The 21,266-nt window shown below is 37.5% G+C and overlaps 1 protein-coding gene across 1 annotated transcript; it reads left to right on the plus strand.

Moving 5' to 3' along the window:
• Positions 1–1,741: 1,741 nt before the first annotated feature.
• Positions 1,742–20,940, plus strand: LOC140170440 (uncharacterized). Its single transcript, XM_072193811.1, has 12 exons — positions 1,742–1,800; positions 3,664–3,738; positions 4,777–5,011; positions 5,222–5,503; positions 6,419–6,709; positions 6,968–7,094; positions 7,317–7,620; positions 8,059–8,198; positions 8,506–8,570; positions 10,171–10,317; positions 16,788–16,882; positions 17,417–20,940. The coding sequence occupies exons 1-12, from the start codon at positions 1,771–1,773 to the stop codon at positions 17,435–17,437; spliced, it is 1,812 nt and encodes a 603-aa protein (XP_072049912.1). The 5' UTR covers positions 1,742–1,770; the 3' UTR covers positions 17,438–20,940.
• The last annotated feature ends 326 nt before the right edge of the window (positions 20,941–21,266 follow it).

Here is a 21,266-nt window from a genome sequence, read left to right on the forward strand (position 1 = left end):
ACGCCAACAGAGAAAAAAATCAGGTGTGGTTTACGAGATACCCTGCAGCGAGTGTTCAAGTTCGTATATCGGCCAGACCGGTAGGCAACTAGGTAGGCGACTGAAGGAGTATAAAGTCAACTGCCCCCAGCCACAAACCCTCTGATGTCGCAGAGCATAAAACTGAATCTCTGAATTGGTTTTAGCCAAGGATGATAGAGAGCACCTCCGTTTAGTGAGAGAGGCCCTCCAGATCAAGAAGAAATCGCCAGAACTAAATCATGATCAAGGACTGGAAATGCCAATTGTCAACAAAAGGGCAAGTCCATCACAACACCCTAGGACTTCTTCTGATGATGATGTGTGTCACACAACAAAAATTCAAGGTTAGTTTGATGATTGTGCTGATGTCAGTTTAAACTTGTAGAAATTGTTTATCACCAGCACAAATGAACTTACATTCGAGCAATAGAAAAGCGTAATAGCCAGTGGCGTATGCAATTAAAATTGTCAGTTTTTTTGAGGAGGAAAAATGTATGACCTTTGCCTGTGCCCATATCCCGGGGGTTCTCGTTATTCTGAATATCTCAAGTTCATTATCATCGCTTGTTGGCTTTTTTACGCTTGTGCTTCCTGGCATACATATAACTTATAAGATTTCCAAGAAACATGTTGGATATAAAAATCAACGTCAACCGTTTTATCTTCATCCTGGAGAAGAAAATCATCAAATCCTTTTAATTATTTATTTTTCAATAATAATATGATTATTTATCTTGAATAATCTGGCAACTACATTGTTTGGCTTAAAAAACATTATCCATTATTTTGTTTCTCCCTTCATAACAGTGGTCAACATTTTGCAGCAGTTGGCGTCTCCTTGGAGATAAAGGTATCTTGAAAGAGTCCCTCATAAAGCACATCTGGAAGGAGTACTTGCACCTGAAGGCCAACTTGCTCGCTCTTATGGAGAAGTTCGATCTTCTTTGTCCGCGGTTTGGGAAGAATGATGGCGAAACCGAGGTAACGCTTACAACATTTTTTTTATACGTGGTTAAGGGACCGGATAGCAATATTTGCTCATTATTTTTGTGGGACCTGAGAGCACATCAGACCAGAATGAAGATTTTTCTTGAAAAGTTCTGCATTTGGGGAATCTACCCCCTCTCCCGCAACGAAAGCGTCTTTGTCTCAAGATTGAAATCTAGTTAATAATTAATTCTTATTATTTAATGTTCAATGTCTGTTACAACTTGTAATTTTTTGTTTGCTACTGAAATTCTCAAAGGACGAAATGACGTACTATGTACCTGCTTGCCTGCGATCACCACTAAGTCATGAGGATAAGACATGCGCAAATGCTTCTGATGGGACATTCTACTTCAATTTCTTCGATTATCTACCTGGTAAGATCAAAACAACGGGTTCTTTAAAACATTTTCCACGTTATTTTACTATGGGATATAAAGAGAATATGAGCAGATTTTTAACCCGTAATGTACTCTACTTTGTAGAAGGACTGTCATCGATACATATCCCGCGTCATGTATGTAAAAGCCTCGAACAACAAAAGTCTGTTTAATTAAGAATGAAGTTCACTCATCATGAAATCTCTAACGTACGTAACTTTATTACAAGATTATGCTATTTTGATAATTTTAATTAGATGGAGTTTTCAACTACGTAATGATTTACGTAGCAAGATGGTCGCAACAAAAGTCTGGCACTCCCCCGAAGCTGTTTCATCGTCAAGGACGAGGAAGGAACAATAGACATGCGTTTCGTGTACAGATGATGGCTTCAAGACCAGCATGTATCAAGGTACAGAATCATAGTTTTTTTGAATGGATAATTAATGAACAAATTTGTTTAATAAATACGTGGAGAAAACTAAGTTCTTCGGTCGATTAAGGGACAACGGCTAACCTTGGTTATGAAAATATCAAAGGTGATGAACACTTTTTGGCACATCACTACACTGGGCGATTGAGCTACGAAATTATATTATCAACCTTAAAGCAAATACAGAGCCAAATCGGTTCGAGCGCCGATACTGTATTCGCATACCATCATCAAGAAATTTTAATCTACAGCAAGCACAAAAAGAAACTCGTCAGTTATATTCATCCTTGCTGTTTAATAACTTGATAATTTTGGATTGTTCTGAAATATACATTTTGTTAATTGGACTTTGCTTTCTCATTTGACACCCTGTTCGTGAAAAACGAACAAGAATTGACCAAGATATGCGCCTCCAAAGCCTCAAACTCCCAAATCAAAAGTTGCATTTTCAACGATTTTCAATGGGAACGCATCGTTGTATTGCACACAAGCTCCACGGGCCAATCAATAAAGCACACAGTGTAACAGGCACAATTGAATCGTTAGAATTGCAACTTTTCATTTTGGGGTTTGAGAGTTTGGAGGCGAATATCTTGGTCAATTCTTGCTCAATGTTCACGAACAGGGTGTCAAATGAGAAAAAAAAGTCCAATTAACAAAATGTATATTTCAGAATAATCCAAAATTATCAAGTTATTGAACAGCAAGGATGAATATAACTGACGAGTTTCTTTTTGTGCCTGGTGTATAATAATGGTAGCATATATCGACACATACTTCTTATAGTGTATCGACAAATAATAAGAATTAGTGGTAAAATAATTGTTACAGTTCAAATTTAAATGTGTATTTTCTTACAATTCGCCAGCTTAGTGCACGCGCCTTTTGGAATTGATAGAACATGCGGTAGACTTTGTGTGGTGATCAGTTCGATCGTAGTTCAGGGCACAAACCTGTGGTCCAATATTAACATAGTCATAATCGCATAACCACACGTCAAAAGTAACACCAGTTAATTGATATTACATAAACAATAGCCATCATCCATGCTGCTACGGTCGACCGAAAGAGCGATCAAGAGATCCTTTGCAGGGTCACTCATATGGCCAAACAAAATTATTGCATTATATCGCCGATTAAGGTTATTAATTATTTTAAACTGTTGTGATTTGGTAGTTCACAACATCTTACGAATGGTAGTAGTGAGCTTTGGCAAGAACTGCATTGCTCAATTCATAGCGAGTGTGTAGAAGAATTAAAATATCACATATACTTTTATAGGTGCTGCGGTTCTTGAGTTACGTTGTAAAGAGGGCTGAAACAACATTTTTGTAAAACGTACATAACTCATTAACGACAATAAATTAAGCAAGTTTGCAAAGTATATGATTTGTAGAATGAACTTTGGCAAAACATCAAGGTGTTATTTTTCAATAATATATTGATCTAGATAATGAAAATCGATTTTTAGGTTGCTTCGACCAACAATACCTCGCCTACCCTTAAGTATCGCAAACTCAGACGATTGATATTAAAAGTGCAGACTCGGTCACCAACTACTCGCGTGTATGAACACCTTTAGATATAATTCGTGGGTATGCCTACACATCGTTGCTGCAGAGAGGGGTCTGAACAAATCTTTTTGTTTTCATATTTAACACTGGTGTTTTTTGTCGCATTTTACAACTTTCGGACCAATTGTAATGGTCTTAGGGTAAGAGGCTCCTCTTTTAGCGGAAAATTTAAAATTCCAACGACGCTTTAAAAAAAATTATTACACCTAGAAATGTATGTACTTTTCTGCGCCAATCTTTGTTTTGTGTGTGTGTGTCTTTTGTTTAGGTTTTACTCCGACGAAAACAAGGAAGAGGAGCAAATGACAGCGAAGTGAGCCCATCTCCTGAAATCTGTGAAGAGGTAAATATGTTATTTGACATAAACGGTATGAAAGTTTCAAAAAACCGACCAGAGCCAAAGATATTGTATTTACAACATGGGATCAAGTGCAGAAGTCCTCTAAATTTTGGTTTTCTTGCCTTTGGTCATACCAAGGACGGAGATCTGGGAACGGATTTAAAAATTATATTACACTATGGACCACAATGACCTCATCCCAATGGCATAGTTCAATAACCTCTATTAAACAATTAACAGTGCTAACTATGACCTCAAGTGGCAGAGTATGAGTTTCTGTACTCAAATTTTTAAAGGTCATTCAATCAATGTACAAATGTATTGGGGTTAAAGAACTGTGCCTGATAGATGAGCATGTTGTGGATCATAGTGTTACAATCGATACATTTTTTGTTACGGATTATTGATAAAGTAAACCTCACCCATCCCTCTCCAGTATCGGAGGGTTACGTATCAGTGATAGGTGTATTAAAGTCCAACTACTGAGCCTTAACAAATAGTCAGTAAAATATATGGCGTCGGTAAGGCGCGTGAAAGTCAATTCCGAGTTTATCGTCCCCCGCCCGCGTCACTTTTTGGAAACCAAAAACACCCGCGTCAAATTTTCAAAAATGCCAAAATAATTCATTATTTTCAAAGTATCGGTGTTTTCACCAGGTTTAGCAATTGGAAACATATATTTTTGTTTGTAAAACATATAAATTCATAACTTGGAAGCAAAACCATGCTCTTTTCTAACTTTTCTAGTCCCTACCCATATAAAAACCTGTTTATAAATAACATGTATTAGTGTGGATTTAAATCAACACGCATTTTCGGTCAATAATGAAATCTGATGAAATAATGAAAAATGAAAAAGTCACCTCACCAACCCGGGGAAAAAAAGGGACGATAAACTCGGAATTGACTTTCATTGGCCTAAAGTTGTCTATTCATCAATATTGGCCGCTGCAGCAAAAGTAAGGTAAAAATGTACCCAAAACTCATAATATTAAACATGATTGTGCTAAACTGTTATAATCATACGGAATATATCCAAAGGTTTTACACTTCCTGCAAGAAACTCTGGACCTTTTACGTGAGAAGTGGGTAGGAGGACTCCGATTCGAACTCTCCGTTGCTTGTGCAAGCTGCAGGGATAATGAGAAGTCACTACATCTCCTGAAGTTTACAGACAACTGGGACGAAGACGTTTACTGCGAGTTTACCGATGATCATATCCAAATGAGCGAATACCGAGGCATACTACAGGAGAAGAAGGATGCAACTAAACCTGGTATGTACTGGCATCCAGCATGTCCAATATTACAAGAAGATAAAACGAGAGTTGAAGATACAAAACGCGTCAGATCATGGGGAGCTGATTTATTTAAGTCTACGTTTTGCTCTTCAAAACCTTAAGATAAAGCCGAATAACATAATATGGCATCCTAATCGATCACGTTACTTTTGTTCTACCCATAATTTGGAATTTACATTACTCTAGCACCATACATGTTAACTGATGCAGAGATTGGAGACATCATCAAACAACTTGGCCCTGACGATCTACAGAAGTTGTACAGCGCGCTTGGTCTCTCAAGTCAACAGGTGCAGAAAATCGAAAGCGGTACAGAAACAACCGATGTTGACCTACGAGCCCGATGTGTCTTGGAGTTCTGGCGGGAAAGCAACCAACAGGCGTCCCATAATGCAATTCTTGATGCTTTGGAGAAATGTCAGAATAGAGAGGCTAAAGAGAAACTAGAAACACTGTGGAATATAACAGGTAATTAAGTCGCACTTTTTTCATAATAAATTCGATAACAATTATTGGCCCCACTTTCTTCTGAGAGTTGTTGAGATTGTTATGTCATCCTAAACCTTTAACTATAATATTGATATATACATTGTAAAAATTACTATGTTGTGTAGATGATACGGGAAAATATGCATCTCCCTCAAAATATCAGAGTGCCGCCCCCCCCCCACCAAAAAAAAGAAAAAAAAAAAGAAGATAAGCAGCGCACACCGACATCGCCCGGTTAATAATTACATTATACAACCAGAGACACTGAAATGAATACACGGGATCGATACACGTAAATGTGCTATGCACAATTGATATTCAGACGATAAATCTTTGGATACCGGGGTGGAAAATGATGAATATCTCCCGTAAATGATTTCGTATAAAGAAACCAGATGTGGTTCCTTGCACTTGAATATATATTTTGAACAGATATGATAGTCGTTAGTTTGCGCTTTGAGAGAGTACCTTGCGTCTTGAGCTGAAAAAGTGACCAAAATTCAAGATTTTAAATAGCGCAGCGTAGACCCTCGTGGAGGTAGTCTCGGGCCAGACTGTATGTGGCTATCACGAACATACAGGATCTACGAGTGTCAGACCGACTGACACAAACTGGCTGTGTAGGAGACTATCGAAGAGGCAGTCTTTAAGCAGATGACAATGGCGAATGTATGCTCGCTGACCGTACAGAGGCCAGTCACAGGCTAATGTCATTAGCCTTAGTCGGATGTCCTTCAGCCCACTATGCATTTAAAAACTATTAAACAGGTGGGAATACAATGGCCATGCGTGGCTGTGGATTCAACCTACCATGGCATTTTCTGTCATGAAGATATCGGGGCGATGACACTGTGCAGCGTGTTAAAGAAAAGCAAGTATTTCCAATTTTTTCAGCTTGGTCATCGAATGTTGTTACTGATTCTGATTTTGGAGACGTTACCAAGCTCCTCGGACCTGACGATCTACAGAAGCTATTCTGTGAACTTGACCTTACAAGTCAACAAATAGAAAAAGCCGAAAGAAGCGCGGGTACACGCGATGTCGAGTTAACAGCAAAGAGTGTCTTCCAGTTCTGGCGAAAAGAACGTGGACAGCAGGCTACTCACTTTGCAATACTTGACGGGTTGGAAGCATGTGAAAACTTAGAAGCAAAGGAGGAGCTGGAGGAGAAGTGGAACACCACAGGTATTTTAACAATATCTTCTTTGTTATAATCAATATTCTCTTAAAATGTCAATGAAAAAACATTAATTCTTTGCGTGTGGAGCGGGATTTGAACCCTGGACCTTTGGATGATTAACACTATCGATGTACCCATAATGCTTTTTGATATCAACGGAAACAAGATTCAAAGATATACATAATTCTGGCAGGGTTATATGGCTGTGTTGACTGCCTATATGTTTTGCTAATGTATGTATTAATAATTTTGTTGTTATTTAGTTATTGCATCTATCAGTCAATCGGACATATCTGGAGAGAAATCTGTAGGAGGCGTACAAATTGGATTCAGTCAAGTCTTCTTAGCTACTCACAAAGACTTGGGTGATGTTATTGTCAGAAAACTTGGGTGAGAAAAAAATTGAAACTCTTCGTTTTAACAAAGAATATTATTTAGGAATTTACCTGACCCCTGCGGCATGTTTCGACCTGTAACAAAGCTGCCTTAATCGTACTCTATTAATGCAAAATACTTTCACAACTATAGGCCATGGAATGTGTTTTTGATTAACCCTTGCGTCTAGCTACATATTTTTGATTTTTCATGACAACTCTTCCAACACAATTACAGCGTTTCTAAAGACACCCTGACTGAAGCCAAGAAATTATTACGCACAATAACTTCGCCTTTCCTTTTGCGAGTCCTGGGTACCATTGACTCAGAATATCCGTCAGTAGTAATGGAAGTGGCCGAGTATGGAGATATGTCATCATTTCTTCAGCACATGGCAAATCATTTGGCCTTGCCAAGAAAGGTTAGGATTATAGCGGACATAATTCAGGGGATGGACTATCTACATACCATGTCATCGCCTGTAGTTCATCAGAATTTGAACTGCGGAATAATATTCGTCTGCGAAGGGTTTCAAGCCAAGGTAAATGATTGAGACAAAACAAAATGGTTGTGTGGGAGTGGGGTGTGTTTATGTTGGGCGAAGTGTGTGTGATCTTTTTGCTAATGCCATGTTGAGCCAATTATGGGTTTTGGAAAAAGCAATATTGTTGGTCTTTTTATGTTGTGCGGTCCCATTTGGATATGCTCTGTGGAGCCAATTATTGGTTTAGGTACAACTTTATAGATATTTGTGATATTGCGTATGGGTTTGTATGTGCTGAATGCGTTTTCATGTGGTTTGGTTCACTCCTGTGCGGGGGTGAGTTGGAGGAGTGTTAACTGACAAAGTATTCTGTGTTTTTTCACAAGGTCAGTCAACATTCATTTGTGTCTTTGGTAAGCAGGCTCTCCCTTTTTAAGGATTCTAAAAATAACTTTTTGGTGTTATTTCAAATTCAAATTTAAATGTCTTTGACAGGTTGGAGATTATGATGTAGCTGTTGTATGCAGATCTGACAAGAATCAGTGTGTCAAGATTACTGGGACCATCACACACATGCCACCAGAAGCTTTGACAGAGACAGCAACAGAACCAGTTCAGTCTCTTGATGTTTACTCGTAAGAAAATTACATTTTCTTACTTTCGGGGCCTGATATTAACCTAACGGATATCTTAAACCTACCTGGTTTTAGACATGACGCCGTATATGATTGTGTACCTAATAAATAACACGCATTTGTACCTTAAATTTAATTAACATGTTAACTCGAAACAGTTTAAAACCTTAAATACAAATCAAATACATGCTAGTGTAGTATATAATAAAAACGCACTTTGAATCAATGAAGAAATACAAAACATCTTATTTCTTTCTTATATTCGTCTATTATTCGTTTTATTCATAATATTTTTGCGATTTTTCAGGTTTGGAATCACACTATACGAGATTTTCAGCAACGGCCAAGACCCATGGGGCCAAACATCAACGTGTAAGTTCGGTGGATGTTTTTTATAGGAATTGATAATACATTAGCGTGTTTGTATTAACCGACATACCTCTCATAAACATCAGCCGTTTCGGTAAATTACTGGAATATCTGATTTATACCGATATAGAGAGGATTGAATTATGAAAAGCAAGAGTATAAATGATTGCGGTATTCCCAGTAGTAATTATTATAACACAATGTTGTGGAATTATAACCTAGGTGCAGCAAAATTCGAGATTTGCAGTAATGGCTACAACAATTGCGGTAAATCTAAATCACTATAAGCAGCAGCAGTTCCATAATCATATAATTGGTATAGGTACTTAATTGCCGTAAACTATTTATCAGTAAACTCACTATAAACATGCTGATAATTATACAACATTAATTATATCCAGTAAAGAATGCACTACCCAAACATGCAACATTTATAGAAATTGAATAATTCTATGAAAATCAAATCAATGTCAACAGCAGATGTGTAACAATAAAATTTATACAATTGCATTTTGACTTCTCAGGAAAAAATTAAAAGAGTTATGGCACAAATGTTATATGCAATACAATCAGTAATATATTGGCTAAAAGAAGACGTTTAGTTGGGTTCTTTACTAGCTTGGGTTCAAAAGTTATGTCCGATTAATTAAAACGTCAAGAAAACGTGTTGGGCCACTTTTGCCATGTTTGCGCACATCAAGTTTGTAACGCGTAGATATGCTTATCGTGTATTAAACAAGAACTGACACAAAGGAATTATAAGTCGTGTTTCTTCATATAATTAACACAAACTTAATGATAATATGATCTTTCTTTAAAATCTATAAATGAAGTCAAGAAATTTCTTTCAAATTATCTTATAAAGAAAGTAATTTCTCATATCCCTGAGATATCGTGAGGACAGTTTTTGCATCCATAAGTACAAAACAATAGGATTTTGAAATTAAGTTCAGCTTGACTTCTAGCTTTTCTGGGACGACCACTATTGCCAGCATTTCTGTTAACAAATTCCACATACTTCTCATAGTTATATGTAATGCCTTGATGGAAGACATGAGTTTGGAAAATGAGCTATAAACAATCTTATGGTTTCTGCTTGACTCCATGTGCTATCGAATGTCACAATCATAAAAATACGCTCTTCCAACGTGAATTGGGGTTGAAGTTGAGCTGCAGCCACGATTTCTAGTAAATGAGGTTGTTATGTCAGTGATTAGTTGTGACTTTCAAAAACTCAAGGAGATATTCTATTATGTAATCATTTCTACCACTTCGAATACTACATTGTTTAAAACTACCTATCATAAGAGCATCGTCTAAGGTTCCAACTCTATTCAGTCACTTTTGTAACAGTTTAGACAAAAGTGGCCCAAGCGGTTTTAAGACTAGGTTACATAATTGGCCATATCTTCACTTTTATACCGTCGATTTTATTGAAACAAAGCTTAGCTGTTGGCTAAATAAATTATCTTGATAGACATATAAATATCAAACCACAACATAAGCGGCATACTTGTGTCATTCTATTTTCAAAATTGTACAAATTTTATTGTTACACCCTGTATTCTTAAAACAATGATAACATATGATTTTTATTTTGTAGCCGCTGAGGAAGTCGTCCTTGGTACGTGGATTAAGAACGGACATCGCCCAAGCTTGGATGACATTCCAAAGGACATACCCACATATCTGGTAGATATCATGAAGAAATGCTGGAGTATGGAACCGACAGAGAGGCCCACATTTCAAGGTAACAACACGTAATGTGAAATCGAAGGTTACTGCTAATTAACACTAATATTTTTGGCAAATTGGACGGGAAATGTTGGTAAGAAGCGTACAAAAGCACTATCTCTGAGCAATCATGCGATTGCAAGTCTACGCACCTACAGGCCACACCAAACACTCGTCTATACCATAAAAATATGGATTTAGAAATAAACAATCCACATACATGGCTATACTAGATTTTGTTAAAGATACAAGTGAGGCTACATGCAATAATCTGTTCACTTTGGGTATTTTCATGGATTTATCGAAAGGATTTGATACCATAGACCACAATAATGTTAATCGGGACCCCACAGAACAAAAAATGCTCAAATTAATCGCTCTATTAAATCAGATGTTTGTAACTTATTTTGAGTTTCTGATGTAACATTCTTTGAATATAACTATAGATGAAATTCTGACATGGAATCCCCATATAAATAATATTCGCAAAACATGTTTCAGAAACTTCGGCGTCCATACTTATGATACAAGATACTGTGGCGGAACCTACCTGGTAGCGAGCGTCTAAGGCAACCTGTGATATGACGTGGGCGTGCGGCCAATCCGCACAGTCTTATTAATAGTACTAGTCACACTAATGAGTCAGACGAAGGAGTAGGATATATGTCATTGTTGTCATCATTTATTAGGGTTCTGGGCTGATCCAAGTAATCGGCTGGGAGCGGTAGTAGTGGTTATTGATGCAGAGAGAGAGAGAGAGGTATGTCTTGACCAACCTGCCTGGACGGTCGCAGGGTACGAAAGAGCCAAGAATGATCGGCGCATCGGTTTATATACCATGATATCACGTGACTTGAAATAACTGAAGGGCGCCATCTCTCTTCTGAATCCATTTCCGCTACACACCCCCTCCCCACACCGATCCGTCCCGGATCGTACAGAGTCGGGCCCGGGCGGGAAAGTGTGCGGTGATTGTATTTCAGAACTGATCAAATCACACGCAACTGAATCTGTCTGATTCAGTAAGGATCGATCACTTACGCCTAATCGGAGCGGGGATCACCAAAAGAGCCAGACAACGACATGCAAGAGCATGCGGGAGGATACGCACATGGAACGAGATCAGTCATGATCGTGCAGTACCCTCGCCGGTGCCCATACACATTGCTCTCGGATTCAATCGGCGCTCCGCCGGGTCCAAAATCCGGAGTAAATGATGTTTCCTTAAAAACAACCATCTTTATATTAAACGAAACGCTTCAACACTTTATAACATATTATCATCAACTTTAAAATTACTTGTTTTCATGCTTTGTGATGTTGAATGTTCTAAATAACTTCACAGCATGTATATTATATGCTGCTAAACTGTATGACATTATAGTTAGAAATCCGGAGTCGCCTTAAAAAACTGTATCATAGCTCCGGTACAAGCATTATCTCTAGTTATTACTCATCAAAAAATATTTGTTACTTCCACGATTACCTGTGTGCAGTGTGATAAGTCTTTATTTCCACATCATTTACATCAAATGATGTGGTTTATATTTCACATCACAAGCAAATAATAGGAGTGACCATTTATGGAGCCATCGCATCAAAGAAAGAGACGGCCAGCGATGAGCAAGAACACAGGAGCCTTCATAGATCGAACATCTATGACAGGCAACCGATCCTCGCTAGTAAACATACCCCTCACCGGTAGAATCCCTATCCGATCCGACGAATCCCCATCCGGAGCAAACAATGTCTCGTATTAAAAGCAATCATATCATGCAAAATCAACCTGATTAATTGTTTAATACAAAATGCATGGCCATGCTCCCATAAATAATTTTACATGAATCTCTGCACATTGCAACTTTGGTACTCATGCATTATAATCGCGCTATATAACTGATTGACTCCGAAATTCCGCAGTTTAAAAGCAAAGCCTGGTGAGAATGTGCAGTGATCTCATCAAATCATGCATTGTAAACTACCGACAAGCAACATAAGTATACCAATCATCCCCGTTTCCAGAATCACCAGAAGGGCACATACTGTGACAGGACGAATAATCCTTAACACCAGGGATCTAGCTTCCCCGCGTGTCCCTCATCGGCTGATTCAATAATCAATCCGACTGTTAACTAAAATTCCGGAATGACTGATCCACCAATGTGAATTATTATGCAACATTAACATTTCACTTACGGTAGGCATTCCATTCATTCCTAGACGCTTTCAGGAATCACCGGAGCAGTGGAAGGGCCCATACAGCGAAATGCAACGACATGGGAAGACTCCGACAAATCCTCAACCAATGCCCATACATCACACCAGGGATCACAACCGATGATCCAACAATTCCCGGAATCCGGAATAAATGATTTACCACCATCAATACATTTATATTGTTTAAACTAAACAATCAGATCTTTCAAACGCCAATACTTGCGTAAAATCACACAATAATTGTACAATGTCGTAGGATTTTACTTTGTACACGAGATCATGAGATTCTGCAGCAAGATCTTTACCAATCACATATATTTAAACTTGCTCCGACATTCCGGAGGTTTAAAAGAGCCAAGTTTTGTTGGAGCAATAGACATTCGGTCATTTCAAATGTTTAGTTTTAGTTTTGGTTTTGGTTTTGGTCAACTGGTTTCCTATTATCCTGCCCAACCACTTGAGTCACAAGATATCGAACTTTTTGTTTCTACCTTTTGTTAAAAACTGAACATTTGTGTCAGTCAGTTTCGGTTTTCGTTTCAGTTTCTTATAAGTGGTGTGAATCGTAAAATCATTTGATTTGAAGTTACCTACTCTAAGTATACAAAAGAAATGTTTAAATTTCGCAGTGCAATATTCACGAACAGAGAAATCGAACAAAGCAGTCTACATTTGAAAGCATTGATTTAGTTTGAAAGCATTGACTTGAGACTACGAAATAGCCTTAGCTTATTTCACTGTGAAAATATATAGACCATCGAAATATTTCCACAGACATTACAATAGACACTTGAGTGATATAATAGACACTTCAGTGATATAAACACTATTATACACAACTCTATTCATGTGCATGTCGCATGACGGAAGATCAATATCATAGAAAGCTTATTTATATTGACTTTTATTTAATTTATTTATTAATTTGGGTATCGCATGATGTGATAGGCCTAGACCTAGAGTAAAAGAAAGATGGAGAAGAGAGAGAGAGAGAGAAGAGATCGTCAGGGAAAGAGGTGTGTGTGTGTGTGTGTGTGGGGGGGGGGGTTAAGGGCAAGGGAGAAAGAGAAACGGAGGGGAGAGAGCATTGGAAGTGGGAAGGGAAGGAGGGGGAGAGGAGAGCTCAAGAGTAGAGTGGAATAATAGGGAAGACTCGATATCGAGTGTGGGGAGACGGAGGGGGTTATATATAGGTGGCGGAGGGAGCATAGGTAAGAGTTATGGGTTGTGCTTTCTGGGGAATAAACTAATTCATAAACAAATCATCTACATCATCATGCATCGTTTATATTTCAGACAACTAAACAAAACACCCCCCCCCTCACCCCTCAATATGCACACGATTTCTACATGTAGGCCTCGTATATAGAACTCGGGTGTAATTATAAGGTATCATGAAAGTGTGCCACCTACGTCAGAGAGCATCAATTGTCGCCCGCGTTGTTACCTTCATGCCATATATCAAAGGTGTATCAGACAAAATCTGTCGGTTTCTAAACCGTGCAGGGGTCAAAACATTCTACTCTAGGTCGGCCAAATTAAGAGACATCCTAAGCCACCCAAAAGATCCTCTGCCCAAGGATCGTGCACCATGTGTGTACTCTATACCTTGCAGTTGTGGTGAGCAATACATAGGCCAAACCAAACGACCACTAAAGATCAGAATATCTGAACACCGAAGAGCCACAAGACAAAAGAAAGAAGAAGGCTCGGCATTAGCTGAACATGCTTGCAAAGAAGGTCATGAACCTCTGTGGGACGAAACAACAAAACTGGCACAAGTTTCTCACCTGGGAATGAGGTTGACCCGTGAAGCGTTGGAAATCAGAGTTAATGAAACTTCTACTATCAATAGAAATGACGGCAAAGACATCAGTCGTATGTGGCGCTCTCTATTTTCAAACAACCAATCACAGAGCCGCTAATCCTTATCACATCGTATGTGGCGCTATCTATTTTCAAACAACCAATCACAGAGCCGCTAATCTTTATCACATCGTATGTGGCGCTCTCTATTTTCAAACAACCAATCACAGAGCCGCTAATCTGTACTACGTCCGCAATTAAGTGATATAAACGCTCATCGTGCATACAATCAATCAATCGGTCCATGAGTGGCCAAATGGTTCCTGGTAAGCCGTATACTTCTACTACAGTATATGCAGTCTACTAGTTCTCTGTTGACAAGGGCAGTCTTCATTGAACAGCTCTTTCTCAGAGCCAACAAACCTTTAATTCAGCAGATAGGCGAGGTCTGCTTGTTTTCTGTAGACAAGGGCAGTCTTCAGTGAACGGCTCTTTTCAGAGCCACCAAAACTTACAAAATCAGCAGATAGGCGAGGTCTGCTTGTTTCTGTTGACAAGGGGCAGTCTTCAGCAAACGGCTCTTTTCAGAGCCACCAAAACTTACAAAAAATCAGCAGATAGGCGAGATCTGCTTGTTTCTGTTGACAAGGGGCAGTCTTCAGCAAACGGCCCTTTCAGAGCCACCAAAACCTTTATATTAGCAGATAGGCGAGATCTGCTTGTTCTCTGTTGACAAGGGGCAGTCTTCAGTGAACGACTCTTTTCAGAGTCATCAGTAGACAAGGGGCGGTCTACATGTCTCAATCTTAGGCACTTTGTCCTGAAGAAGTCAGAGCTACTCCTGACGAAAGCTTGACAGTTATAAACTTGTCCGACGGCGAACCCGCTAAAAACCCACTAATTGTTATGAATTCCCGTCGTAAAAGCCTATCCCACAATCTGCTACAGTTCTCACTAATGTACTCCGGTGATTTTCTTATGCTTTTGAATTATTTTTTCATTTGTTCTCTTATTGGCGCTATCGGATGTAATCAATTATTGATCCGATGTAATTTATATCCGTACCCTGCGGGCGAACGACGCTTCTCTCAAACTGGTTACCACATGATCGTTTTGAGTTCTTCAATGTCCTGTATCTCTCGGCGTGATTCATGATGTATCCAGCAAAGTTCATCATGACAAATCAATCCCACCGCTGCCACCAATGTGACGGAACCTACCTGGTAGCGAGCGTCTTAGGCAATCTGTGATATGACGTGGGCGTGCGGCCATTCCGCACAGTCTTATGTACTAGTCTTAATAGTACTAGTCACACTAATGAGTCAGACGAAGGAGTAGGATATATGTCATTGTTGTCATCATTTATTAGGGTTCTGGGCTGATCCAAGTAATCGGTTGGGAGCGGTAGTAGTGGTTATTGATGCAGAGAGAGGTATGTCTTAACCAACCTGCCTCGACTGTCGCAGGGTACGAAAGAGCCAAGAATGATCGGCGCATCGGTTTATATACCATGATATCACGTGACCTGAAATAACTGAAGGGCGCCATCTCTCTTCTGAATCCATTTCCGCTACAATACTAATCAAATTACCGACCTGCAATTCACAAAATGAAAACTGTCCTCGCCACAGGGCCAAAAGATTTGGAATAATTTCCCTGACTTCGTTACAACTGCTGTTAGTGTAAATTTGTTCAAAAAAAGTATTTCATCACTCCTCTGGAAAACAATACCAGTTTAAATGTAATTTATATCAAAATATTATTTAATTGTTGTTTTATTATTTTGGCACTTCAATATTTGAAAGTTTTCCCCACTTCTAATTAGGGCTCTTTGTCGGTTGTGGCTTCTGGGGCCCTGTGCCTTTTATTTGTTGTGTGATTTTGATGGAAATGAATTGAATATGAATATTATACTCCCAAGGACATATTCAGGTTTGTGAAAAGGAGGAGGCACCCGTGAAACATTTTCTACCGTGCTTCGCGCGTCCAAATGGTACGGGAAATCCGACTCTATTCAGGAGGAGCATCCACTTCGATTCGAAAACATCCCCAAAGGCTAGAATACTTACAGACCCCCACCCCTTTGCTGGATCCGCTCGTGACACTACACAGATTGAACAGTCTATTGTTTGGTACTTACCGTTACTGGACACTAAATGGGTACAGAAATTAGTATAGTACCCCGTATAATAGTACCCGAATATTATTACCATTCGGCTACACTTCGGCTACAATGAATGTAAACCGAAGGAATATAAAGGTGATCGAATTGAAATATTTTTACTCTGCTTTATAAACAATGAAACAGAACTAAACAAAGAATGTATATTGTGATAATAACGACTATAAGTCTATATTTACCGTGCACTTGAAGCTGATATCTCCAAATACGACCACTTTTCACATTGTCCCTCTTTTCATAATCACAATTCTTTTGATGAATTCTGTTTTATTATTTCCCAGAGCTACACAATAACGTGGCAACGATATACAAAGCAATGTATGAAAGGAATATCACCGAGGCAGACAAAATGATAATGGACAGCTTGAATCAGAAGGTAATATTGAAAACAAAAAAATCATATAAAAATGAACTAGTGTTCGAATAACCATATTTAAAATATTATATATTTTTGAAATTTAACAAAACATTTGAGGTGACACTATGTATACTTTCAGTCATCTGGGATTTGTTCAAATCATGATTAATTAAATCTGGTCATCCAGAAAAACTCACCTTTGGTCATATGGAATCACCAAAACCTTTGGCCTTCAGCTGGGTTAATTGACCTCGGATGACCCTAAATAATCCAGCTGAAGGCCAAAAGGTTTTGGCCGCAACGTTGGTGATTCCATCTAACCAAAAGTGAGTTTTTCTGGTTGACCAGATTTAATTAATCATGATTTGAGTTGACAAAAGGCATCCCATTTGAAAATAAAATAAAATAAAAATGCATTGTTGTTAATCGATGATGAACAACGGTGAAACATGATTGAATCACTAAATGGAGGACTTATTATGTCCTTATAGTTGCATGTTTATATCTTTCATTTTGTTACACAACATTAATGATCAATATTTTATGTTTCAGACATCTAAATCAAGCAATTGAACAAGAAATCCTGATATTGGCGCACAAGGAGTTTAACATTGAGGAGATTAAGAGTTACATTGGGATGTTACAGTATAGTTTGATAATGTAACAACACAGAACGAATCATTTTCAGACACAATATATTAGGCTTGGATGGCATGCTTGGTTGCATAAACTGAGCAGAAAAAACTTCTGCCACTTAAAGTATTGGGAATCCGATTTAGTTTAGTTGTATTTTATTACCTTTAAAGTATATTACATTTTTGTCTTAAATTTTTTCGTGGTAATTTTCCGCAAATAATAATGTCGTCACTAGACGCCGCAGTCATCATTAACCGGTGGGGTTAGGTGCAACTTTGGAATTGCAACTTTTACTTTAAAGAGTCACCATGGCGATAAAATATTAATGTTGGCTATTGTTACAAATGAGGTAGCAGCACTTTTTAGAACAAAACTTGGTTTCTTTTTGTCAACTTATTTTAAAAATTCGATGCATAGATTTTGAGATATTATCTCGTAATAAGGGGGTGCAACGCAATTTATGTGATGTGTTTGTATTAAGTTCCATGCTATTTTGTATAACATTGTATAAAGTACAAAATATTATTTCTTCCTGCACATGGTTACAGTATTTAAAATAGTTGTCAAGACAATGCACTTCAAGGCTACACAATCTATTTTTGGTCGAAGCAGCCGAAAAATCAATTTTAATTATCAAAATCAATATATTATTGACAAATAACACTTTGATGTTTTGCAAAAGTTCATTCTACAAATCATATACTTTGAAAACTTGCTTAATTTATTGTTGGGAATAAGTTATGTACGTTTTACAAAAGTGTTGTTGTTTCAGTCCTCTTTACAACATAACTCTAGAACCACAGGACCTACAAGGGTATATCTGTGATATTTGAATTCTTCTACACACTCGCTACGAAATGATCAATGCAATTTTTGCCAAAGCTCACTAGCATTCGCAAGATGCTGTGAACTACCAAATCGCAACAGTTTAAAATAGCTGCTAACCTTAAATACAAAGTATAGTAGCGTAATTAAATTATTGTATGCTAGCTTGTATTTGCGAAGACCTGGCTATTTGTATTTTATAACCGTGACTTTACTTCTTTATTAGTTTTCAACATAATCGAGTTTTGACCTTTATTTATTACACAAGAAGTACACGCACTTGATAGATTCATTGCCAATGAGTTGTTCAAATATGCATATCATGCGTATTGGATCAATTCTATGAACGCAAAGGTATGGTTGCCTTAGCTTTTAATTATGCGCTTAGAAGTACCAGTCAAGATTATAAGTAAAACCTTAAGTAAAATACCTTTAATAATATACGCTTAAGAAGTCAGAGTTTCATGTTGTTGAACAAAACCTTGTTTAAAATGCCTTAAATATGCGCTTGAGAAGTAGCAGTCAGAAGTTTTTAAAACTTGAAAAGGTTGTTAGGCAAAACCTTTAAAATACCTTTTATATGCGATTAAGAAGTACATATTTTAAGTTGTATGGCAGAACCTTAGGGGAAATGGCTTTAATATGCGCTTAAGAAGTACTAGTCAAAGTTTTAATTCGTAAGGCAGAACCTTAGGTAAAATGCCTTTAATCTGAGCTTAAGAAGAACCAGCAAAGTTTTAATTTGAAAAGCAGAACCTTAAGTAAAACGCCTTTAATAATATGCGCTTAAAAGTCAGAGTTTTTATGCTGAACCTTGGGTAATGTAACTTTAATGTGGGCTTAAGAAGTAGTAGTCAAAGTTTGAAGGTATAAGGCCGAACCTTTAGGTAAAATACCTTTCATGTGCGCTGAAGAAGTACCAGTAAATAAGTTAAATTGTATAGACTTGACATGTGCCTACAGCTAATGGTTGACAGTGGGTGGTGTTTCCAAATATTACATTTTGGATTTTTAAAGTTTTCGATCATTTATACTCGTAAACATTTAAAGAATTTTACAAAGACAACAACGTGGTAATTTTCATTCCAACGCTTTTAATATTCATTAACCGGATATATGAAAGCAAATCACAAAAATATTAAACAAATTAAAGTCAATGATATTGTAGATTCAAGAGAATAACCAATATTGTTATGTAATTATGTCAATGTCTCCTCCGTGTATATTTTTTGAAGATTGTTGGTATATTGGCCTAGACTTAAAACACATAACGGTTTAGGTTAAAATTATAACCTAGTTGTATACTAAGAAAATATTGTGACAATGTACACATTGCAAAATTGTTTCGGGGGCCCCCCTTTACAGACCTCAATAATTTCAGGGCCCCCCTTTTTGACATGAAAATTTCAGCCCCCCCTTAGGAGGGTCAACATTTTTCATGCCCCCCTTTTTGCATCAGGCCCCCAAACAAGTGTTTGTAAACGGTCCCTAATCTTCTGCAAATTGTAAAATGCATGATAATAAAAAAGTGTAGAATAGAGTTTACAAACCGAGAAAACATAAAATACAATAAAATGTTAAACTTTCTTAAATTTGTCTTTAATTTAATTATTCAAATTTGATAGCATTTTAAGGGAGTCTACGCAGCTAAGGCTAAATATCTAAACTACTAAACTCAATTTATAGTCACTTAAACTATTACATACTCCAATACTATACTTCCAAGATATTGTGATGACCTTTTACGTGTTATAAAGGTGATGATGGTATTTAATACTAAAATCCATTGACCTCGTGAACATGTTATTATGTCTACTTTGTATGCCCCGGTTCTTTCTCAAGCACCTATTAATGTTAATTTTCCCCATATCGTCGCTGGGCGGGAAAAACCTCTATTATGTAATTCCAAAGGTCAAATGTAAAAAGTTGGCCCCAATTACAAAACCTTATATGTAACGATTTTGTCATTTTGTGTGAGACGCAAAAACGGTTAAAAATTAACAGGATTTACATAGAACACGGTGTTGCTCTTTTGGTTATTTACAGACACTTATGCACTTTACAGTTAAAAATGAAGCACCAGAAGGTGTGTTGGGACATTTTCTTCAAATTGGCACACACAAATAGAATTTGGGCAAAATTGCACATACAGGGTGTCCCAGAATGATTTATATATATTTAGATATGAAGGGCATTACTATTGGTAGTATTGTTTTAAATTCTAAAATTTACATATATTTGCCTTTGTTAGGAATTTTAGATTTTAGAAAAAAAACATTAAAAAAATATACTAACCGTTCAGCACAAAGTTATTTGGAAAATGTTATGCATTATATGTGTTGTGTCCTGTTCTTACTTCTACTAAATAGTCGATATCTATCGATTATTTATGATGTTACGAAGCAATCCTTGTATGGAATAAAGGATTTGCTACGCTTGGGTGACATTACACTATTCTTTCTTTGGCGGCAGTTTTGAAGACAATTATTGCGGTGTGTGAGTTTCATCATTTCAAATGCCGGCAGAAATGGATTTTTCATAAAAGTAATAGAGCAAATTCGTCTTAGTGTCACAGCATGTAAGCATGTCCAAAAATGTAACTAACCCCCTTAAATAATGACCATTATTCAAAATGACCAGAAATAAATTCTACTTCCAACGCATTTGACAGATTTGTAATACAATAACCCCATTTTGAATAATGGCTATTATTTAAGGGGGGTTACCCAGCAAACACAAAAACGTTTTAAAAACGTTTTAAATAAGTTATATTTTGGCTTTTGGTTTAGGGATGATAATCCAGAAAGCATGGATAAATGCCGTTTTATTATTATTTTATTATTATTAATTTTGGCGTATTTCCTATAAAAGAATATATTGCACAGTGCGCGTTGATGCAATGAAGACCAAGGCTGAAACTTGTATTCGCCAAGGTAGAGGG

This window comes from Amphiura filiformis, chromosome 14 (assembly GCF_039555335.1).
Source record: "Amphiura filiformis chromosome 14, Afil_fr2py, whole genome shotgun sequence".
In the NCBI taxonomy this organism is placed as follows: Eukaryota; Metazoa; Echinodermata; class Ophiuroidea; order Amphilepidida; family Amphiuridae; genus Amphiura; species Amphiura filiformis.